Source organism: Prunus dulcis, chromosome 6, assembly GCF_902201215.1.
Source record: "Prunus dulcis chromosome 6, ALMONDv2, whole genome shotgun sequence".
In the NCBI taxonomy this organism is placed as follows: domain Eukaryota; kingdom Viridiplantae; phylum Streptophyta; class Magnoliopsida; order Rosales; family Rosaceae; genus Prunus; species Prunus dulcis.
In genome coordinates, this window is record NC_047655.1 from 14669524 (window position 1) to 14694612 (window position 25089).

Below are 25089 nucleotides of genomic sequence, written 5' to 3' on the forward strand. Positions count from 1 at the left end.
ACTCCCGTTAATTCATATAACTAGACAAGCAGACCTACACGTCCCATACCATGCTTATATCACTTGGTCTCGAATGCCCATATATATGAACTAACACTCATCTTAATCATCTCATAATTTCCCTTTTGTTAGTCATGTTGTCTAACTCCCTGTCGCCAGTCTTGCATCACCCAATAAAAATCATAAGCACTGGGGGATCCCTGAGATCTAGTACCTACCAAGAGTTAGACTCAACTACACAAAAGATTATTTCATTACCCTTTTTTCATTATTTTCTCAACTCACCAACTCCAACCAATTTCCATGATATGACATGATATAATTATGCTTTTCACATATCTCATATATATGAAAACACAACCTTGATCTCTTTGACCACAAGAGTCCAAGAGATTGTGGTCACCCACCGTTGGATGTTAATGAAACGGTTCAAAAAAGTTTTTAAAAAGGAGTGCAAGAGTGAGTGAACCGTTGAATTTACATCAAACGGTGAGTGACCACAAATTTCTTGGGCCCCTGTAGTCCAAGAGATCGGGACTGTATGAAAACAATGTAACCATTTAAATATCACCAATGTATTTAATTATGCCAACATTATTCAAACAGTCAATAACATATAAACATTCAAGGGAAACCATTCATTTGTAACAAGAACATTAACCAAATAATCATATCACACATAATATAATGCTCACTAAATCTAATTAAATCAATCTTTGTGAAGACTCCCAAGAAATTTCCCACCTTTTTTTCAAAGCTAACTCCAAGTGAAGTAAACATACACAAACTACGTATGGCCTCTAGCTCCCCCTGAGAATTTTATCACCACTCTCTCTTGTTTTTCTCCCCCTGACCTCTAGCTCATACTAAAAGCAAGGATGAGCCTAAAAGTGATGACACCTAAAAAGAACAAGTCTTAGTGCAATGACACCCAAACAATTGATTAAAAGATAACATGCAAGCACCTCCACACGTCCACTCCTCCTTAGGTTTGATTCAAGTGGTCTGTTAATATCGCAACACCTCAACCCTTGAGATAATTCCATTAGCTGCATGTGTTCCACCTCCACCTTTGTTTGCATGTAACTTTCTTGCCAGCACAAACTCAAAAGACCAACTAAAGTTACAATCCATTACTTAGGACAACAAGCCCACCTAAAAACCTCCCCAGTTTGCTAGCCATGCATAAACCATTTTACTACACACACATTACAGGGGTGAGATTCTGAGAATTATAAGCAATACACAATCCTCTGTCATATTTCTGAGTCAATAATTTTGGTCACTTTCACATTGTGATATGCATAAATAAATACTAGCTTCTTTGCACGTGCTTTCGCGCCTGTAAGAGGTTTTTTTTTAAAATTTAAAATTTATTTTAGAATTAAAAAATAATAATGAGTAGTTGTGTTCCATAAAAATATGACCTATTATCTAATTTTGTTTTAATATAAAAAAATGAATTTACCATATTATCCTCATTTAATTAATAACTTCAATCCTTAATGTTTGAATTAACTAAGTGCATTTTTTGGTGTTTTGAATATTTCACCATTCTTTGCCTTTTGCTTTATATATACTAGCCTCTTGGCCCATTTTCACGCATGTGCCAATTGGTTTTATTTTATATTTTATATTTTATTTTTAAAATAAAAAAATAACATGGGTAGTTATGTTCTATAAAAGTAGGACATATTATATGATTTTGTTTTTAATTTTAATTTTTTTCATATAAAAAAAGAATTTATCATATTATCCTCATTTGATTAATAATTTCAATTCTTAATGTTTCAATATACCAATGGTATTTTCTGGTATTTTGAATATTTCACAATTCTCTGCCTTTTGCTTTATATATGTAGATAAATATAGATATATAAAAACTATTTAAATTTAATTACATTCTATGCTGTTATTATTTTCTAATTAAATTAAATAATTTGAGATGGTTTTGGATCTTTGAGCAATGGAGATTGGATTTGTGTCGAACAGCGTTTACAAAAAAGGAAAAAGAAAAAAATCCGACCTGCCGGATTCGAACCAGCGACCTAAGGATAGCTACAAGGATTGATCCCACTACAGTCCTCCGCTCTACCAACTGAGCTAAGGTCGGTTTCATGTTAAATGTGTGCCTTTATTTTTACTTATTGTTTCGGACCATGCAAAGCGTCGTTGTTTGGATTCAAACCCGCCATTTTTCTTTCTTGTTGAGTTTTGAGAATTAGGCTCATTTGGCACCAAATTTTTTATTATTTAAAAATTTTCACGTGGGACAGGATGAGTTTCATTTCACAGCATCAATGGGGCACATGCTTTTTAAGAGCATTTCCACCAGTTAGCCCCTTGCTATGGCAAGGGGAGTCATATGGCAGTTACTATTCACGTGAATAGTGGCTGCCCTAGCCCCCTCAAGCAAAGTGTGTTTCCAGCAGTTTAGACTTGCCATGTCAAATACTATTCATTTTTTTGTTTTTTTCACAACTTTGTTTACTTAAACAATTAATTTGGATAATATTTTCGGATAAGATTTTTGGGTTCCTACGTGTCAATACTATTCATATCGGATAAGATTTTCGGTTTCAAATTTCAGATAAATTTCAAATTTCAGATCCATTTCAAAATTCAAATTTCAGATAAATTCAAAATGTCAAATTTCAGATACATTTCGGAATTCAAATTTCAGATAAATTTGAAATCTGAAATTTCATTTGAATTTCAAATTTCAAATAAGATTTTCACCCTCTAAGATTGCGCCACGTGTCATATCTATCTGTGTACATTTTTCTATAAAATCAGAGGTTCAGCTCATACCTCCCACACCAGTTCTTCTCTACATTTCCATTTCTCAAATTTTAGATTTCATTCTCCATTCTCAATGGTAGACATGCAAGAGGTTTTGGAGAGGCAAGAGCGAGAAACTAGAGAAAGAATGCGTAGACGAACTGCAAGCAAAAGGGCGCAGAGAGAACTAGATGAGCAACTTGGCATAGCAGTTGCTCTGCTGGAGGAAGAAAACCAGGGTCGCCGTGGTTCACGAGAAGGCCGTCGCCCAAATGTGGACAGACATAGACATTCCCGGGGTAAGAATCTTATGGAAGATTATTTTATCCCACAATCTCTGTACTTTGATGTTCATTTTCGAGGGAGATATAGAATGCAACCCCATTTGTTCAATAAAATCATGCATGATATTTGCAATTATGATGAATATTTTGTTCAAAAGAGAAATTGTGCTGGAAATTTGGGACTTCTTCCAGAGCAGAAGTTCACAGCTGTGATATGAATGTTGGCGTATGGGTCATCTGCTGATCAGGTGGATGAGATTGCTCGGATGGGGAAGTCCACTGTTTTGGAGAGTTTGGTGCGATTTTGTGATGCAGTGGAAACTTTGTACACCAGAGACTACCTCCGCAGACCTACGCCCAGGGACCTGCAAAGGCTTCTCCAAAAAGCTGAGTCTCGAGGATTTCCTGGCATGATTGGTAGCATTGACTGCATGCACTGGCAGTGAAAAAATTGTCCAACTGCTTGGCAAGGGGACTACGGAAATAGAAAAAGGCAGAAAAGTATCATCCTGGAAGCAGTTGCTGGTTTTGATACATGGGTTTGGCACGCCTTCTTCGGAGTTGCCGGATCTCAAAACGATTTGAATGTCTTAGGTCAATCCCCGGTGTTCAATGATGTTTTGAGAGGTGAAGCCCCAAATATCACATATGAAATTAACAATACCATCTACTAGAACGGGTATTATCTAGCTGATGGCATCTACCCTAGGTGGACAACATTTGTGAAAACAATTCCACAATCCCGATCCCATAAGAAAATTTTTTTTGCTCGCTATCAAGAGGGGTACAAAAAAGATGTTGAGAGGTGCTTTGGTATCCTTCAAGCCCGGTGGGCTATTTCAGGGGCGCGATACGTTTATTTGACGAGAAGGTGCTTAGGAGTATAATGATGACTTGTATCATCCTCCATAACATGATTGTGGAAGATGAATATGATTACGATGCTGATGAAGTGTATGAACCAAATCCCATGGACACGGCCCTAACACGAATTTATGAAAAACCAGGGGGGCCAAATGGAGAACCAGTGCAGCATGAACCGTTGGTTAGAGACGGTAGTTTCATGCCCCGTATGATTGATCGCTACACGGAGATGCAATCGTCGTATATTCATGAACACCGTCAAGTTGACTTGATGGAGCATTTATGGGCTGTGAAAGGCAATGAAGGAAATGAAGGTGAATGAAGTGAAGTGAAGAAGTTGTTTTTAATTTATTATGTTTATGTTGTATTTTTAGTTATGCTTTGTTTTTTTTTTTATACTTTATTATTTTTAGTTGTGGGTTGTTTATTTTTTATGCTTTGGTTGTGGGTTGTTTATTTTTTATGCTTTGGTTGTGGGTTGTTTATTTTTTATGCTTTGGTTGTGGTTTGTTTATTTTTTTTTATGCTTTGGTTGTGGTTTGTTTTTTTATGTATGGAATGTTTTGAATAAAAAGGATTTTTGTTGAATATTTTCTTTATTCACTAAAAGAAAAGCAATACAACTAATAAAATAAAATACATGAATTAAACAAAACAAAAAATACAATGAAATCAAAGGCAAGTAAACTAAGACATGAAAGGCAAGCAAACTATTTTAATGGTTTTCATCATTTAACCAATCCGTGTTGCTAGGTCCATCGTCACGAAAAAGTCTTCGTCTCATAACATCCCTTCGTTTTAGCTTCCAAAATTGTTTTGTTTCAGGGGACATATGGTTTGTATCCATGGCCATGGTTTCCCGATCTTTTTTTTCAATGTTTTGTTCGCGTACATACTCCCTTTCTTTGCGTACATACTCCCTTTCTTTTGCATATTCTACTTGAATAGCCATATCGTGCTCTTGTTGTTTCAAGTCCATTTCAATTCTCATAGCTTGGTGCTTTGAAAGTTCCTCCAAAAATTTAGATGCATTCTTGCTAGAATTACTCCCTCTCTTCGCCTTCGCCGCCTTCCGCCCAATAGGCCTTGGCTCCTTTTCAATGGGTGAGTCTTGACTCATCGGGGAATCCATAGGTGAATCCGATGCCGGCGTCTCATGAAGTGGAGTCTCGTTCAAGACTACCGTCGGACTGGTTGGAATAATTTGGAATCTCTTACAAGTCTTCACCACCTCCCAACAATGGGTATGGTTGAAACTTTTTTTCCCTTACCCAATAGCACCAAACCACATTTGTGCTTGCATAATCTATAAAAAAAATTAAATGGAAATGCAAGAAACTTTATAAAATATTGGCAATGCAACATGTAAAAAAAAAACTAATGCAAATTAAATAAATTTTAAAAAAATGCAACATGTATAAAAAAAAAAAAACTAGAGACATATTAACAAAATATATAAATTGCAAGAAACATTTAAATAAAAATTAATATGACATAGAAATTAATAGAAGGAAAATGACAAATAATTTACCTCATTGCTAAGGTTTTCTCCGCTTCGATGGTTGTCCATCGCTTTTGCTAAGGCATTTCTCCATTTCGCCAACTCTTTATTAAGAACTTTCCACCTACTGGATAATGCCATTTCTGTACGTGTAGAACCAATTGCCCTTTCACAAAATGCTTGATGAATTTTTTTTCCACATATGATAAAATTTAATCTCATTGCCCGTTACGGGACAATGACTAACTTGGACCCAAGCCTCACACAAGCTAACATCTTCCATCATGCTCCATGCCCCTCCATTTTCATTAGAAGAACCCATAATATGATAGACAAAAATACAACTTGAAAGTAAAAAAATATTGAATAGAAAGTGAATAAATATTGAGGAGAAAGTGAACAATAGTAGAAGGAGAAGAAAATATAAGAGGATTTGGTGTTAAAAGTGAAGAGTATTGGTTGGTATTTATACAAAAAAAATTCAGTAATTTTTGTGTATTTTTTTTCAATTTTTTATTGCAGAAAAATTGGCTACCGTTGGATTGAAGAAAAAAAAGAAACGGAGAGACCAGAGGCTGCCACGTGGACAGTAGCCGTTGGCGGCTACTGTAGCAGTCCGTTTGAATTTTTTTTAAACGTTGGCGCGTGCAATGCACGAGCCAACGGTAAAAAAAATTTGAAATCTGCAAGTCCATTTTTTTCCAAACCCCCCAGCCCGAGTCCAGCTGACACTGCTGGACTTGCTCTAATAAGAAAAGAAAATGACAGAAGCACATACGTAACGTAGTATATTAGGAGAAACGTGTTTTCACCGACCGAACATAGATTACGACTTCCTTTTTGTATAAAATAGAAAAACTACCAAAAGGAGAAGAACAAAACCAAAATCCCAATTTCCCAATTCCAAATTCCTTTTTCATCTCTCTCTCGCTCTCCTTGTCTGTGTTTTGCAATGGCAGTTCAGGACACGTTTTACATATCCCATGGATCCCCTACGCTAAGCATCGACGAGTCAATCCCAGCCAGAAAATTCCTCCAGTCATGGAAGCAAAACGTGTATCCAAACAAACCCAATTCCATTCTCATCATCTCCGGCCACTGGGAGACGTCTGTCCCCACCGTCAACGCCATCTCCGGCCGCCACGACACCATCTACGACTTCTACGGCTTCCCCAAGTCCATGTACCAGCTCAAGTACCCCGCTCCGGGCTCCCCCAACCTCGCCGGCCGCGTCAAGGACCTACTCACCGCCTCCGGCTTCCCACGCGTCGATGTCGATGCCAAACGTGGCCTTGACCACGGAGCGTGGGTCCCACTTATGTTCATGTACCCGGAGGCAGACATCCCTGTCTGTCAGCTATCTATCCAGACAGACCGGGACGCCACTTATCACTACAACATGGGGAGGGCACTGGCCCCACTCAAGAACGAGGGCGTCCTTGTGGTGGGGTCTGGCAGTGCCACTCACAACTTGAGGGCGCTGAGGGAGATCAGGGGTGGTGGTGGTGGTGCTGGATCCATTGTTCCGTGGGCCCTGGAGTTCGACACGTGGCTTAAGGATGCTCTGCTTGAAGGGAGGTACGAAGACGTGAACCAGTACGAGGAGAAGGCCCCTTATGCGAAAATGGCTCACCCTTGGCCTGATCACTTCTACCCATTGCATGTGGCCACGGGAGCTGCTGGCTCAGATGCCAAGGCTAAGCTCATTCATGGGAGCTGGGATCTTGGTGCTCTTTCTTATGCCTCCTACCAGTTTACATCACCACCTACCAGCTGAAGATTGACATTTGAAATTTGAAATTCTCACCATTAATTGTAAAAGTGTGATGATCTTTGTTTATGTTTTGTTTATTTTGTAGATTATGTTCTTCAAATAAAAGGTCGGATCTTTGTTGTGAATATTGATCTATCTGGAGTGAGTGTGATTTGGAGGTTTGAGTGTACTCAAATTCAATACAAAACATTGTTAACTTTTCATACATCAATTAGAGTGTGCCCAAATTCAATACAGTAAAATGTTGTGCAAAATCAGATACAAAACTCTGAAAGTGAAGAGCATTGGAACAAGCAAAGCTAACAATTCTATAATTACAAGGCAGCATTTCAGCAGAGATGGTACAAATTGCAGCACAGCATAGGTTGATTTACTTCATTGCTTGTGAAAAGTTTTCAAGATTTCCACACCTTAATGGTGCCATCAACAGAGGAACTTATCATGCAGTTGTCCTTTGGGTGATAACTCACACTTGTTACCTGTCAAACCAAATCCAAAATGCCGTTATTTACCAACAGGAGAAGGAAAACAAAATGACAGACAAATCCCGTAAGCATTTAGGGTTTCCAAGCAACCTCTTTTGATGGTTTACACTAGTCCTTGTGCCAGAAGCAAAGAACGGACCAAGATGCAGCAATCATGACATAAACTACTCTATCCCCTTACAATCATCATAAATGTTGTAACACAACACCTCAATGAAACGGGTCAATTTCCAATTGACATCCAAAAAGAAAACCATGAAAAAATTCTAAGGCAGATGTGAACTTTGTATCACAATGGGTCTCTTCAGTTTCTGTTTCTCGTTGTTCATAAACCAAGTTTAAGTGATTTTCCAACTTCCCTACCATTTTACATTAAAAACAAATAGATGTGAATTAAAATCATATTATCCCCAGAAATTGATAGAAATAGTTGGGTGTTGTCCCCAGAGCACTATTGCCCATGATACTATTTCCAGTCGCATGTTGGAAGTCTGTCTAATTTACGATCTCCACACAACCACTTTACTCAAGTGACACCTCTCCAAGCTCTAAAGGCATTTGGTTAAATTCAGGGGAAGGGAGGATTTTGCAAGAAGGAGGACTAACCTCCATCCTTATGACAATGCATCAGAATGAAAAGGTCTACATGCAAGTATGTATCAGTTGGCAATATAATGAAAGAAAAAAAGCTTATACAAAACTGACACAATGAAAGAGCAAAACAGTAAAGGAAAATACAAAAAATTATACATGCAACTTGTAAGTATGTATCAGTTGGCAATATAATGAACGAAAAGGCTTATACAAAACTAACACCAAGAAAGAGCAAAACAATACAAGGAAAATACGAAGAGGTTTATGTATAAGTACGAATCAATTGGCAATATAATGAATATTAAAAGCCTATCCAAAATGAACACAAAGAAAGAGAGAAGAATTAAAATAAAGCATATAAGAGAAAGAAGCCTTAGAAAGGCAGAAAATGCATCAGAACTAAAATGCTATAATGAAAGAGCAGCACTTATTCTTAAATTTATTGACAAGATTATCCAAATTATGGAAGTAACAACCTTTTTGAACTGTATTAATCTGTATAAGTCACAGGAATATTTTCTTTTTTCATACACAAGAAACACGAAGTAAGTAGTAGGGACATTGTGAGCATTCGACACAATTTTGATGGAAAAACAACAATGAATGGAGGAAACTGGGCTTTACCACTGACGAATGAGCTCTGAACTTTGTTGCCACAGATGCATCTACCAGATCCCAGAAGAAAATGAAGCCATCCTCAGACCCACCGGTTACATGGGCATCAGTGTTGGTAATACAGCAGTCCAATTTGTAAGACTGATACAGTGACAAGCAATGGGAATGATAAGAACTCATGAACAACAAGAGTCAAAATGTGCAAGCCTGTGCCAAATACTTCAAGGTGACCACAGGATATGAGGTAAAAAAAAAAAAAAAGAACCATAAAAGTGCACATTAAAATAAAGGCTTATTTATGTACATGCCCCCCTGTGCTTTTAAACTTGTCTCATATTACCACCTGTATTTGAAAATGTCTCAAAGTACCCTCTAACCTTTTAAAAACTGTCTCATGTTACCCCTTCCGTCAGTTTTTTTGACATTCCATTATGAATGTTGGGCCCCACTTCCTTTTTTCTCCTCCTTTCCCCTCCCCCCCAATTCCAGAACAGCTTTGTTACTGTTCATCCGCATCTCCTCCTCCGGCCAAGCGACGACATGGGTATCAAAAGAACCAGCACGTTGTCCTCTACTAGCCTCGCATCTCAGCTGCTGCCAACTGCCATCTGGATTGCCGAAAAAAGCAAGAAATTGGCCGGTTTTTACCCAAAATCTCCATAGCTGGTTCGGGCGATTCTGAGCACCATTTGCTTCGATCTAGGTATGATTTTTCAACCTCTCGAGCTGTTCTTGCTGCTAGTTGTGTTGGTTAGGAGAAATCTCTGAGTTATGGAGGGTAAATAAGCGATGAACAGTAACAAAGGGGAGGGCTGCTGTTCTGGAATGGGGGGAGGGGGGAGGGGGAAGGAGGAGAAAAAAAGAAGAAAAAAGGATGTGGGGCCCAACATTTGTAACGGAACGTCAAAAAAACTGACGGAAGGGGTAACGTGAGACGGTTTTTAAAAGGTTAAAGGGTACTTTGAGATGTTTTCAAACACAGGTGGTAATCTGAGACAAGTTTGAAAGCACAAGGGGCATGTACATAAATAAGCCTAAAATAAATGCAAATTCATATAAAATGTTTGAATAGCGAACAAATCAATTTCCAGCCAAAAAAACATCGACAACACAACGCATATCTGAATTACAATATAGCAAAGGAACCATGACAGAGTTCCAGAATCCATAATAGCACATCAGCACACTGACCTTACAAGTATGACCTTTGTATTGTTGAAGTAATTCACCAGAAGACCTATCAGAATAAAAAATTAGCAAAAGGGAGTGCAACTTAAGCCAGATACATGACTACTACAATAAGTGATTTTAAATGTATTTACCTGTCAATGAGACGTAAAGTCGAATCTAAGCAACTGGCTAGTATGCAGTTACCATCATTTGACATTGAGATGCAGTTTACAGGTTGTCCCAAGTCATCGGATACTTCTCTATGTAATACAACATTAAACATACATCACGAAAAGCTCAGGAAAATCATTGAATCAAAGTTTTGAGTGTCTAAGTTTAGCTTACAAGGAGATGTGTGACACATAACTATGTAAAGAGATAAAAATACAGAACAAAGCAACATACCTCCCTATACGCATATCGAAAGTTCTCACAGTTCCATCAACACTTCCACCGATAATTTCGGTCTTTGTTAAACAAACAGACATTACACTGTCTGTAAACGTGTCGATTATCTGCAGGTTAAGCACAGCTATGAAAAAACAAGTAAATTACAAACAATTAAAGAAATCTAACAAAAAGAAGAAAAGGAAAAAAAGCAATAACAAGGCTAACCTGAATGGGTTCATTGCTGTGAGACCTGCAGTCCCAAGCACGCAAGGACTGATCAAAACCTGCCGAGACCACAACAGATGAATACTCATTGAACTTCACAGCATTCACCTCCCCTTCATGACCTCGAAACTTTCGAATGACTTTCCCCGTCGCCACATCCCAATAAAAGATTTGTCTGTCACCACCGCAAGAACACAATTTCGAGTTGTCCCTACAAGAACAAATTATACAAAGGCCACCCACATTATACATATATATATATATATATACATCGAATTGGTTAACTGGGTTCAGCTGAAAGAATAGTAAGAAGAGGAAAACATGAATACTGAAGAACACAATTTTGAGTTGTCCCTACAAGAACAAATTATCCAAAGGCCACCCACATTCCACATTATATATATTCATTGAATTGGTCAACTGGGTTCAGCTCAAAGATTAGAAAGAAGAAGAAAAGATGAAGACTTACGAGGTGACATGAACGTCACGTACTTCGCGGCCATGGGACTTGTAGGTCTTGATGTGGATGCCGCGGTGTGGGTTCCAGAGTCTGATGGTTCGGTCTTTCCCGGCGCTGAGGCAGTAATTGCCGTCACTATTGAACCTCGCTGCTAATACTGCCCCCTCGTGGCCTCTCAGCACGTTCGCCTCTGTCTTTGGCAGATCCGCCACGCTCATCTCTTCGCTGCTCTTCTTCAATCTTTAGGGCGCCAAAAACTGATATTTGGGAATTTTCTGGTGATTATTGCCGGCGGGGAGGGAGAGTTTGGGCTGGACCCAAAACAAAGAATGGCTTGGGCCGACGAAATTCTGGAAAAAAGAGTCCAAACATTGTTTAAGAGGGGGCTCGAGTATTTTGAGTTTCTAAAGGTTGAAAAAAGACTAAAAATATTCAATATGTTATATATAGGTTAAATTGTAGCTAGGGCATGTTTGGCAGGCTGGACTAGCCTGGACAGTGTTAAATAGCACTTTAAAACCCACGTTTGGTGAAAGAGGGACTAACATAAATGGGATTGTATAGTCCACTGATGAAAAAATCACCGGACTCGCTCGTCCAATACTGCGAGGATGAAAAGCAGTTCGCAAAATAGCGAGCGTGCTATTTTGAAACATCGAGTCCGACCCACACAGCGACCTCCATGAGCTGCTCCTGGTTGATGAGGATCCTCCCCGTTCATGTCAGGCAAGATGGCGGTGAGTAGCTTGTCGAATTCGATGGTGCCGTTTCCGTTGGCAACAAGGATGTGGAGCTAGTTGCCGGTGGGCTTGAGGTTGGGAAAGACCTCCATACCTGCCGATCTGAGTACAAAAATGCTTGTGTAAGAAAATGGGTCGACTATTCCACTGATTGCGATGATACCAATCCATCATATCCCTTTTATGATTTTGAGAAGAAGGAATTACAAAAACAAAGCCAAGCAGGGACTTTATTATGGTTACTGGATTCGCAGGGTATGCTACCAGGAAGAAGAAAGGGATCAAAAAGATCCCAATTGTGTTTTGGTTTTTTTTAATTTTAATTTTGTGGTGTGGTTTGTCAAAAGTTGTGGTGTGGGGTTATTGGGTTTATTCTATTTTTCTCTTTGGTAATCTGGAAAGAAAGACACAGCCAGAGAGAGAGGAAGACAGACGGGAAAGAAAGGCAGAGCCAGGGAGAGGAAGGAAGGAAGAAGGAAAGAACGAGATAATGGTTTTTTTTTTTAAATTTTTTTTTAAAAAAAATTCACACATCAACCCCAATTAAATATCCCTAATTAAATATAAATATTTTTTAAGTCAAAATATTCAATTAAATTTAAATATTGCAAAAATTATTTTTTAGTCCGACACAACACCAAACATAGGTCTTCACTATTTTTACAATCCAACTTCTTAGTCCGACACAGCACCAAACGTAGGTCAGTACTTAATCCAGCTTAGTCCAATCCGAGTTAATCCAAGACAGTCCTAGGATTTAGTCCAGTCCATGACAGTCCGCCGTACCAAACGACCCATGGTTTCTGAAATATAGTCCGGGTTGTATTTTCATCTTTCAACTTCAAAAATAGGTGTTTTCCAATAGGTCTTGCATTGCAGCGTTTATCCTTTACGTCAAGTCTGTCTAATTTACCCCTCAAAAAGTCAACTAAATTGATAATTGTATTTCTCAAATTGACGGAATTTAACGAAATGATCAATTTGACATATGTGAGAGAGTTGGACGATGAGTAAAACTAAAAAAATTAGTTGAATGATCAAAATAAAACCGGGTATGACCATTCGATAGAAAAGCGAAAAACTAAAATAAAAACAAACAAAAAAGCCATGAGCACAGCGTGCCATAAATAATAAAATTGAATTAATAACTAAGACGGGGTAGGAAGCCCAGCTAATTGAACTGAATCTTCCCATTGGCCAAGGAATTAGCTTCTTTCTTTATGTTTACCCATGTAATTAAGTCTAAATGAAAAACTTAAGACAGTATGAACCCTAGCCAGTAACGCTCCCATCAGGCATCAGCTAAGGGATTACCCATTTAATTTAAGTCTAGCGTTTGGAATAATTTTAGACACCAATAAATATATATATAAAATTAATTATGATCAAACCCCATGATCATGAAAGTAATTAACAGCTTAATGAATAATTATTAGCAGCCCTCTCATCTTCCTCTTCCTCACCGGACTCAAATCACCACTATAAATTACTCCCACACCCTCCCATGTTCTTCACTCAAGCTCTGAATATTCACATACAAATATTAGAAACAGTAACAGAGAATACCATGGCTTTCAAAAATGCGGCTTTCCTCCTCTTGATGACCACAATGTGCCTCATAATGAGTGCAGACAATGCAATTGCCAATGCGAGGAACATGGCTGCTGTGGGGATCAAAACCGGCAGCCAAGGCGGTGAAGGCGGCAGCGGTGGCCAAGGGGGCTTAGGGGAGTGCTGGAATGCGCTTGTGGAGCTGAAATCATGTTCAAATGAAGTGGTTCTGTTTTTCCTCAACGGGCAGGCTGATATTGGGACTGACTGTTGCAAAGCCATTGCCACAATCACGCACCACTGCTGGCCTGCCATGCTGACGTCGCTTGGCTTCACGGCGGAGGAGGGTAACATTTTGCGAGGCTACTGTGATGCCGCTTCCGCTGCTGGTTCTACTGATAATGCTTCTTCCTCCGCCCCGGCTTCGCCTCCACGTGCTGCTGCTTCCTCCCCCGCTACCCCAGCCATTTAATGCCACTCTTAATTATCTATCTTGGTTTCATATATATTTAGACTTCAGTTTACTGAATAAATATATTATGGTAGAAAGTTAATTGGGTTTTCTTAGATACTCGAGGTGTTATGGTGTCTGCTGCTTGGTTAATAAATATAGAAGCTATGCTTAATTTCTTCTTATTCTTCTTATTCTATATGTTTGAAAAACAATGAACAGAATTATGCACTCAAGATTCTATGATCAATTCCCCCCTCTCTCAATATCTTATATATCGAAAAAGAATTATAAAATGTGAAGCAAAAGAATATAGGATTTGACTAACGTTGAATTTATATTGAATTGGGGAGGATCCTGAATTCGGGTCCCAAGTCTTGAGTTCGGAGTAGTGAGAGATTAAGTATTCAACTTTTTTATAATCCTAATTGAATACACCCAAACTTTTAAAACATCTTTTAAAGTTTGTATAAATTCAAATTAAATACACTCGAATTTTTAAAATCTTTTTAAACGTTCTAGAATCCTAATTGAATATACCCACTAAGAAGAGATTTTCTTTAATTTTATCCTACCTATATTTTTTTGAGCATTGAAAATGACATTAGATTAAACTAATCCTATCCTATCTACCAAATAGTAGATATCAATTGCCTTATATGGTCGAGTCACATATGGTATCAGAAACTAGGGAAAAATTAAAGAAAAAAAGTCATTTACTATTGTCATCCACTCAAGTGGTTCGTAACAAGTATCAAAGGAAAGGAAGGGTAGAAGACAAAATCAGCTATGAGTGGTTTGTCTAACCATTATTTGATTATTTCTTTAAATTTCTTTAACACTAGCTTTAAAAAAATCGTCAAAGTTCACGGGCTTCTAATTTCGTGATATATTATCAATTGATAACATCAAATTTTTTAATCAATTGATTGTGCAATTATAACATCAAAGATAAGATATGAGAAAATTATTTTTAAAAAAAAAAAGAAAAAAAAAAGAAAAAGAAGAAGACTTAAAGAGACGATTGCTAAAATTATCCATCTGGAGACAATTGCTGTGAAGTATTTTTCAGATCTCTTTAATTCGAGGCAGTGTTTGCAAAGTATTGTGGACATTCCTCAACTTTTTCCTTGTATTGATGATGCTGATGTGGCTGGGTTAGTTAAGCCTGTTGACTTACAGGAAGTTAAGGACAACTTGTTTGGGATTGGTGGGAATAAAGCTCCAGGTGTTGATGGCTATCTTGCTTGTTTTTATCAAAATCAATGGAGTCTTTGTGCTAGGGATATCTTTGATTTGGTCAGTACTGCTTTCTCTACTTGCATTATTCATGAGAAGTTTAATACTACTTTGATTACTTTGGTTCCTAAAGTTCCCAATCCTAGTTCTATGGTGCAATTTAGACCAATAAGTTTATGTTGTACTCTTTATAAAGTGATTTCGAAGATTCTTGTTGCTAGATTGAGGGTTATTCTTCCTAATTTGATCAGTCCTAATCAAGTTAGTTTCGTCCTTGGTAGACAAATCGTTGATAATATCATTATAGCTCAAGAGTTAAGGCACAAGTTTAAGATTTCTAAAGGGAAAAAAGGGTTCATGGCTTGGAAGACAGACTTGTCTAAAGTTTATGACAGACTTAATTGGCATTTCATTGAGTCTGTTCTTGTGGACTTAAAGCTGCCTAGAGTCTTCGTTCAGCTGGTTATGAGTTGTATCTCTTCAGTCCAATACAAAATATGTGTTAATGGGGAATTGACTGATGCTTTTCGACCTCAAAGTGGTATTAGACAGGGAGATCCTCTTTCCCCCTACCTGTTTGTGCTTTGCATTGAGAAGTTATCTCATATTATTTTTGATGAAGTGGACAAAAAGAGATGGAAATGTGTTAAATCTTCTCAGTCTGGGCCTTGTGTTTCTCATTTATTTTTTGCTGATGATTTGGTGTTATTTGCTGAGGCTAGTACTAAACAAGCTCAAATTATGAGGGACTGTTTAGAGAAGTTTTGCAGTGTCTCTGGGCAGGCTGTGAATTTTGACAAATCAACTATTTTTTGTTCTCCTAATACTGGGAATGTACTAGCTCAGGATCTTAGTCGTATATGTTTTTCCCCTTTGACGGCAAATCTTGGTAATTATTTGGGAATGCCAATTCTGCATAATAAGTCTATAAAGATACCTATGGTGGATTGGTTAACAAAGTGCAGAATCATCTTACTTCGTGGAAAAGCAAGTATTTGTCTTTAGCTGGTAGAGCTACCTTGATACAGTCGGTTACCTCTTATATTCCTGTGTACACAATGCAAACTGCCAAGTTGCCGGTGAGTGTGTGTAATGCTTTGGATCAGATCAATTGTAATTTTTTTTGGGGAGGCACAGATAATAATCATAAGATTCACTTGTGTCAATGAGATTTAGCGTGCTGACCTAAATGTAGAGGAGGCCTGGGTTTCAAAAAAACTCAGCATATGAACCAAGCTCTTTTGGCTAAGATTGGATGAAGGATGCATGCCAAAGAGAAGGGGTTATGGGTTAAAATTTTTGAAGATAAATATTTAAAAAGGCAGAGTATTGTGGATGTTGATTTGAAAACTAGGCAAGATTGTTCCTCAACCTGGAGAGGGGTTTTATATGGTTCTGAACTCCTAGCCAAGGGTTTAATTTGGAGAATTGGTAAAGGGAATGCTGTGAAATTCTGGAAAGATAATTGGATTTTAGGCTCTCCTCTATCTCATCATGAGGGAGTTGTCAATATGGCTGATCCTGACTGTACTGTGTCTTAGTTTTTCAAAGATGGCTGGTGGGATATAGAGAGGCTCAGAGAAGTTTTGTCTGAGGAAATGGTCCAGCAAATTATTAATTTCCCTGCTGGTTTTGGTGGTGGTAGGGCTGATGCTAAGATATGGAAGTGTAATCCTAATGGAGTGTTTACTGTCAAGACTGCTTATGAGTTGTTGGTGCAAGGTGAGCAGTGGTTGGATCCTTTTTGGAAGATTCTTTGGAAACTTAAAATTCCTCCAAAACTACAGTTTTTTTTTATTTTTTATGGCTGGTCTATCATGAGAAAATCATGTCTAATGCTTAGCGTGTTAAAATGAGGCTTTCTTCTGATTCTTCTTGTAATTATTGTGGATGGTACAATGAAGATGCTTTACAGATTCTGAGGGATTGCTCAAAAGCTAAGGAACTCTGGAGTCAATTTCTCCTTCCTAATCAGTTTAGTAAGTTTTTTGAGGCTGATTTTAAGCCTTAGCTTATGAGCAATCTATGTTCTTCAGTGAAATGGTATGGCTGCTTCCCTTGGATTGATGTGTTTGTATTTACTTGCTGATACTTATGGAAATGGAGAAATCAACATATTTTTAGTGGGGATGATAGCCTACCTTTGCAGCCCATTCAAATTATTGTTGTTGCAGTTTTTGAGTGGTTTAAAGCTTTCGGTGGGACTAAAAACCAGGAAATTAAGGAGCAACAGGTTATGTCCTGGGAACCTCCTATCTCTAACTGGTTGAAATTGAATGTGGATGGCTCTAGAAAGGGCATGTCAGGTGCTATGACGCAGCACAAGCAATAAGGTTTCAAGCGAAACCTTGATGTAACAAAGCAAACTGGATTCCACCAGAAAATTAAGAGAAACTCTCTTAGATTAATATTATTAAAAACTGAGTTACCAGAAAAGTTTAGACAAACCTGTCTAAATACACAATTCTCAACAACCCTCAACCCTTCAACTACCAAGGGAATTATTACATAAAACTGAAACAACAAAATTAACCTGGAGTCTTAATAACATAACTCCTAAACTGACATAAAACTGAAGAAAACAGAATTAATTTGGAGTCTTAATAACATAACTCCTAAACTGTCAAAACAGAATTTATTGAAAAATTAACTACCAAACTTTAACTGCAATTTTGGAAGTCCAAATGACCTCAGAACGCCAAAATCCAGCATATGTCACAGCAAAGCTGTGAGTTGCACTCGTGGCATCGTTCCCTTTCCGAAATGGTATTTTGCGCCCTAATCGGAGCTTGGACGACAAAACTGCAAATTCCCACCGCGCCCTTTTTCTAGCTCAACCGCGATAAAATCTGCCAACTGTTCTACATCATGCTATTGGGGCTGGGGGTTTGATCCGAGACTCCGTTGGGATTTGGCATGGTGGTTTTGTAGTTTATCTGGGGCAAGGCCAGATTTTAGAAGCTGAGCTTTGGGGATTGTTATTTGGCCTTAAACTAGCAATTGGGAAGGGTGTAAAGAAGCTTTTGGTTAAATGGATTCAGCCACTACTATCAGGCTTATTCAGTGCAAGGAAAGTCTTGAGGTTCATCCCCTTGCTGGGTTACTGGATTGTTGTAGAGAGATGTTGACTCAACTGGATTGTGTGGAGGTGCATCGTATTTTTCGGGAGAAGAATTTTGCTGCTAACTGCCTTGCTAAATTGAGCTATAATATGGGGTTGGGTGTTTGATTTTTAGACGAGGCACCTAGTTGTCTTGGTTCCATTTTGATTGATGACTCTTTAGGAGTTAGTCACCCTCGTTTGGTTCGAGTTGTGTAGCTGTTGGTTTGGGTTTTGGGGTTATTTCCCCCCTGTTTCATTAAAAAAAAAAAAAATTTATCCATCTAATTCCTGATTTTTCAAATATTGGGTCATGTACAACTGATATATCATTTGGCTTCGTTATGTGTTAGTAAATGCATGGTAAGTCATAAATGTGAATAATTCAAATACTCATGTTTAACTACAGTTGTTGCTAATTATGTCTAGTCCAGTGGAAAATGGTATTTACTTGCAGACCATTGGCCTCAAGTTCAAACCCCTATAGCACCTTATAGAGTGTGTGTGAGATGAACCCCCTTCCTTTGTAGTTTATATTATCACTTATCTAAAAAAAATACACATATATATATGAATGACTTTGGCTTGGTTCTCTCGTGCAAATGGGCCTAACATCGTACTAGTGTGAAATTAGGTATATGCATGGGATAATGTGCATCCTAATTTCAAAAAATATGAATTTGTGACATGAAAATGGCTAAAACGTGATTTATGTTCCGTGAATATGCTGATATAGTGAGGGACTTATTTTTTCAAACAAATATGTTATGTGTTTTTGAATATTTTCATAAGTTATTAAGGATTAGAGAATAATTGCAAGGGGTTTGGACGTAATTCAAGTGGTTAAGAGCATTTATCTCTACATCCAAAGTCCTAGGTTCGATTTCCCAATATCACTTGTATAAAAAAAAAGAAAAAAAAAAAAGAACAATTGATTATTTCTGGAATACAACATTAATGAACAATCTAACTACATCACTTTAAAAACAATAGATAACCGTAACACCTAAACAATCGAGGTCATTTAGACTCAAGGCCATCAAACTCAACGCCCACCTGTTATTTTGAGGTTTTTTTAAATTCTTTTATTTATTCGTTTACATATTTATTCATGAGACATGAAAAGAAAACAAGCTTTCTTCTTTTTTTTTTTTTTTTTTTGGTGGTTGGGTCGAAGCAAATAAGTTTTATGCATATGACCATACCATATTTCACATATTGCTGTGCTACTTAATGGTTCAAGGTCTACACTTTCTTGAAACTTGGATGTGTTTCCAACGAGACTCCATGTAAAAGGAGTCATTATGCTGGGCGTATACACCACATGTGAATGCATGAGATGTGCCTCCACGACCATCTGCCTCTAATTTGACAAATCCATCAATGTAAACCTTCACTTTTGCAGCTTCAACATCGTGAATCACATTCAACTTGAACCATTTGTCATAGATGTTTGGAACCAACACTGGACCCGTGTAGTACATGAGTGAACCATTGTAAACCCTTAAGCATTAGAGTTGTGGCATGAGGAGCACTTGCTCCAAACACTTGCATTATGCACACACTTGATATCCCATATGGTACATACCCATATGCTTCAAATTCCCACACCCTGGAAGAGTAATTGTATCCCTGCAATAGACAAAGAGTTAATGATATGTGAATCTGGACCATTGATCATGTTGAATTTTGACATAATGTAATGTGCGGTCTATACAATTGTAACATATTAGTTTGTTAAGAGAACCTTACTTGTATGGCAATCTCAGTACGAGGCATGGTTTGGCTGGCAGACCCAACATTTTTGAATTCCATGGACGAAGCTGAAGCGCTGGTCTTCGGGGACATCGTAAGGCTTCTGAATATGGTAGAATGATCAGTTAAAAGGGAGGATGACAAAGCCTTGTGTAGGAACATCAGGTCCCCAAGCCAAGGCTTGGAGTAGAATGAGCTGAAGAAAGCTGATCATCAAGCAGAACAAGCCTAGCAACTGAAAAGAAGAGTAGTATGCCATTCTTTTCTGAAGAAGACTCGCGAAAATATTGCATATAGATTGGCGTGGTTGAAATAGATATATATAGAGTGATATGACAAGTATACTCACACGGAGCCGAACCACAATGTGAGACTATTCTTCAACACTTCTCCTCACGTAGATTCCTTTGTTTTAAAATAATAACAGATGGAAGCAACTAGTCCAGACGACTGTCATCATACAAGAAATGGTGGTTAAAAACAAGTGCTGTTTATAGAAGTAAAAACCATACTGAATATGCACTATTATATTAAAATTATAACAATATTACAACCATCACATTCTTAAGGGTTCCCGTCAAACAGAAACAAACAACAAAGATATAAAGAAACAAAAAAATTTATATTTGTATGCTTACAAAATATATAGGGTAATGTTCTTTCAAAAGTCTAGCATGTGATGTTAACGTTAACCTAATATCAATAGTCTAGAGTAAGAATCAGAACATTTCTAGAAAAAAAACACAAGAAGTACTAATTTGACCTTTAATTGTTTATTTTTTTGAATAGGAAAAGGAAACTTACAACCATTGTTAATGGCCTGGGCAGCCATCCGTAAGAGCCAAACACTGCCATATTGATCGAAAGACCTGCCCCAAGTGTTCTTAGCTCCCCCCTCAAGAAGCCTAACGCTACTCATTCCAAATTCCAAAGAACAAAACAAAGAGTGTTTTGTCATGCACCGAGCCATCAAAATTCACTTTTATCCAGTCAATGGAGAGTCATTTGATAATAGGGCTCACCTCACCAGGCTTTGTTGGGGGTGGTGGGACGAAGGGAGGGGGAGGAGGGGGGGAGATGGAGTTGATTTTCTAGTAGTCTAGGCCAACCTAACCGGCAACATGGAGAGCTCTAACCGGGTGAGGGGCAATGTCTTTAAAAACACAGTTGTTCCGAGCCTCCCAGACTTGCCAGCAGAGAAGGAGAGCTTTTGAAAGACTATTCGGGCCATCCATATCCTTTAAATGAGGGAGCATATCCAGCCACTTGATACCATCAAAATTCTGTTGAGAGGTCGTGGGGATCATACTCATCATTTGGCCCACGGGCTCATGGGCCGATGGGGGCCCGCCGGGCCCATCGAAAAAAAGCCCAGCCCGGCCTGCCTTGGGCTAGGCTAGGCTTGGGCTTGGGTGTCTGAAGCCCAGCCCGGCCCAATTAAGCCCAAGAAAGCCCGGCCCGGCCCACATACATATATAATTATGTATAAATAAGAGTTTAGGTTTAGGATTATATCACTTAAATCACATACATAATTTGTTTCATTTCATTTACTTTTCTTTACTCATTCCTAGTTTATAATTGGATGATTAGCACATTAATTTGTGTCAATTATTAATTCAGCAATTATATATATATAAATAAGATGAACAACATATCACATCACCAAATATAATCATATGACGAAACATAATCGTACCACCAAATATAATCATGTTTTTCTTGAACACATCACCAAATATTTGCATATTTATTCATACCATCCTTTGAAAAAAAATATTTTTTTGATACTTATTATTTTTTAAAACGTATTACGGTCTAATTATGTAATAACCTAAAAAATAATACTTGGTTTTATTATTTTTGTGGAAAATCTTATTAAGTTGTGTGACTTTATTGGGTGTTTCATGAATTTGGTTTGATGTGAAAATATTGGAATTAAGTGAGTTTAATCTCAAATTTGGACTAAAATGCCCTTATGATTAAGTTTATGACTTTTTTTTTTGAATGAAGTAGGCCAGTTTAGGCCCAGTCCCGCCCGATGGGCTTTCTCAAGCCTAGCCCATGGATCGGGCTTGAGCTTTGAATTTTCTAAAAAAATCCGGCCTGGCCCGGCCCGATATTTTCTCTCTCCTCTTTAAAGTCCGGCCCGGCCTGACCAGGCTCATTGACGAGCCCTAAGGTACACCTCCAAATATTAGCAACAAACTGACATTCAAAAAATAGATGGTTAATAGTGAACAAGTGATTATTACAAAGAGGGCACTCAGGATTGATATTAGTTAAATATTTGTGTAAGTGACTTCTAACTTGTAATCTTTTCCGAATAAATAACCAAGCAAAGAGCTTGACTTTGGGGGGCAGAGTTAAACTCCACATTCTCTTTAGTAAGGAAGCTCTAGGATGGGGAGGCTCATCCTGTAACCGAAGGTTATAAGCAGATTTGATGGAAAACTTTCCATTAGGGTTGGGCCTCCAGATTAACTCATCCAACTGTGGAGAAAGAGGGAGGGGGATAGCTAGAATTCTTTCCAGAATGTCTTCATCAACTTCTTGAAGTAGCTTATCACGTTGCCAAACCTGGTTCTGAATAATATTTGCAACTTTAGCATTCAAGTTAATATTGTTTCGCAAAAACATAGGAATTAAATCTAGCAAAGGAAAAGGGAAAACCCAATTTGCAGTCCAGAAGAGGATGGATTGGCCATTACCAACAATCCATCTCAAACCTTTATGCAGTGAAGTATGAGCTTCAAGAATGGCCTTCCAAGTTAAAGAATGAGAAGTCTTTTTGCGGACAGAAAGAAAACAATCTTTTCTTAAGTACTTCTTAGTCATGATTTGAGCCCACCAATTGGTAGGGTCAGATAGGCAGATCCAGCCTAATTTAGCTAAAGCCACCTTGTTAAAATGAGCAGCAGATCTAACCCCTAGACCCCCCTAAATGTTTAGGCAAACAAATATCTTTCCAAGAAACTGGGGGGGACCTTAATATCACTACCCCAGAAAACGCCTACTACAAGAATTCAATTCCTTACAAACTTCTTTGGGACACTTGAAACAGGTGTTGAGGCCCAAAAAATCCACGGTTGAGCCCGAATAAATTACAGGCCCAAAACGGCACGTTATTGAGAAAATGCCCAATTTGGAGCACACAAAGATCCGCCACGCACAAGTCACACTTCGCATGCCATGCCAAATAAATAATCCGTCATGTTAGGAATCGAAATTAAGATTATAAAAAATACGTTAGCTCTACAAATCCATGCTAATTATCTTGTCAAGCATCATAATTAAAAAACATGCCAAGCAACATGCCATGCCAAGCGGAAAATCGCTATTTCACACCCAACCACGCTACAAGCCTAAGTGGGCCCAAGCCACTCAAATGCCTGGGGCTTGCTTGAGTGGGTTGTGGTATGGATGGTAATAAGTTGTCATGAGGTCCATTGATGGACCGAGAAATGAAGGTTCCGGGTTGCTTGGGGGCCTCGGAACCCAGACCTATTTCTTAGGCCCAAACATGTGGGTGAGCACAAGAGAGAAAATATCCCAACCAAAAAGCCCAACCAAAATGGCCCACTAAAATTAACCCATATAACCCAATACTTGATGGGAATAGCCCATTTAGTTGGTAGGTTGACTTGCTATCTTAGAAGGCCCATACAATTAGAAGTAAGAAGCAGCAAAGGCTCCATCATTTGGCTGAAAGACAAAGCCACGAAAGGAGCTTGGAAGACCACAGGGCTTCTGGGAGGAAAGGAACAAGTTTTTAAGCAAAACGTCCAAGGGACCAAAAGATATGGGTGCGCAAGGAGCCACCCTGTGAACCAGCATGCATACTCATTTCTTTCCTTCATCAGATCTGACCATGAAAGAGGGGAGGAAAGAGAGGAAAAGGGATGGCTGAAACTAGGAATTCTTCACTAGGGCAGCTGTGGGAAAGGGACCTCGAGCTCCCAAAATCCCTAATTTTGTGCAAAGGAGCATAGTAGATTTCACCCAAAATACGATGATTGAAGGGATGAGGGGAGAAAGGAAGGGAAAGACTTGGCAAAATGCGATGGAAGCCATTAGGGTTTCTTGGAAAAATGGCTTCCAGAGGCTATAAATAGGGCATCTTCTACCCAACAAACATCATCCACAACTAGAGAGCAAGCTTCCTCTCTTACTCCCAGAACCTAGCAATTTCGTGCTCAGCCCATCATTTGACAAGCTGTTCTAACACTTGACAGAATCTCTATCAAGCTGCCGGAAAAAGCACTCAAGCCACCCTTTTATCTCTTTCCCTCATTCTCAACCAAACCTCTATGCAAAACACTGCTACGTTTTACTATTTGCGCTACAAGATTTTGCGCGACGAATACAAGTTCGTCGCGTAAAATGCAATAAAGCGACGGAAAAAAAGTTTCGTCGCGCAAAAAATTGAAAACTTGCCCGACCAATGTTTTCGAAGCGCAAAATCTCTTAGCGCGACAGATATATGCACCTTCGTCGCGCAAAGTGAGCGAAAAAAACTCGGGTTTTTTTATTGGCGCCAAACACTTGCGCGGAGAGAGCAATCGTCGCGTAAGAAAATCTAGCACGACGATGGGACACTTCGTCGCGTAAAGGTGAACACAAAACAGGGATCGATCCAGTTAATGGCTTCGAAAACTCGTGCGACGACAGGTTTCGTCGCAAAAGACAATTTAGCGCGACGAAACCGTTTCTCGTCGCGTAAGAAATGAAGGATATTTTTATTTTGGCGCCAAAATAATTGAGGGGGGATATTTTTTTTTGCGCGACGAATTAGTTTTCATCGTGTAAAGCTGATGTCGGTACATTCTTGCGTGACAGATGCGCGACGGAATTTTATTTTTGCGCGACGATGTCTAGAATTTGCGCGACGGAAGTTTGTGCGACGAAAATATCATGCGTCGCGCAAAAGTTTTTTGTTGACAAGTTTTTGCGAGACGAAAAAAATCGTTTTGTGCGACGGAAAAATGGTTTGTCGCGACGGCATGATAATTTCGTTCTATATATTAAAAATGTTAAAGTTAGTTTGTTATGTATATATTTTTTTTGTGAAGTTATATTTATATTATGTTGTTAAATTGTGCGTGACATA

The 25089-nt window shown here is 38.5% G+C and overlaps 3 protein-coding genes, 1 non-coding gene and 1 pseudogene across 4 annotated transcripts; 2 read left to right on the plus strand and 3 right to left on the minus strand.

Moving 5' to 3' along the window:
* Nucleotides 1–2020: 2020 nt before the first annotated feature.
* TRNAY-GUA lies at nt 2021–2113 on the minus strand. Its single transcript has 2 exons — nt 2077–2113; nt 2021–2056 (listed from the first exon to the last, which is right to left on the minus strand). It is a non-coding gene; the product is annotated as a tRNA-Tyr (tRNA).
* Nucleotides 2114–6267: 4154 nt separating this feature from the next.
* Nucleotides 6268–7415, plus strand: LOC117630708 (extradiol ring-cleavage dioxygenase). The gene has a single exon (XM_034363438.1). The coding sequence runs from the start codon at nt 6383–6385 to the stop codon at nt 7205–7207; it is 825 nt and encodes a 274-aa protein (XP_034219329.1). The 5' UTR covers nt 6268–6382; the 3' UTR covers nt 7208–7415.
* Nucleotides 7385–11556, minus strand: LOC117630707 (WD repeat domain-containing protein 83). Its single transcript, XM_034363437.1, has 7 exons — nt 11153–11556; nt 10684–10894; nt 10474–10583; nt 10221–10328; nt 10090–10135; nt 8908–9039; nt 7385–7683 (listed from the first exon to the last, which is right to left on the minus strand). The coding sequence occupies exons 1-7, from the start codon at nt 11359–11361 to the stop codon at nt 7600–7602; spliced, it is 900 nt and encodes a 299-aa protein (XP_034219328.1). The 5' UTR covers nt 11362–11556; the 3' UTR covers nt 7385–7599.
* Nucleotides 11557–13450: 1894 nt separating this feature from the next.
* On the plus strand, nt 13451–13906 carry LOC117630333 (egg cell-secreted protein 1.2-like). The gene has a single exon (XM_034363071.1). It carries the CDS (start codon nt 13451–13453, stop codon nt 13904–13906), a length of 456 nt encoding a protein of 151 aa, XP_034218962.1.
* Nucleotides 13907–19462: 5556 nt separating this feature from the next.
* On the minus strand, nt 19463–20238 carry LOC117630334 (annotated as a pseudogene).
* Nucleotides 20239–25089: the final 4851 nt, after the last annotated feature.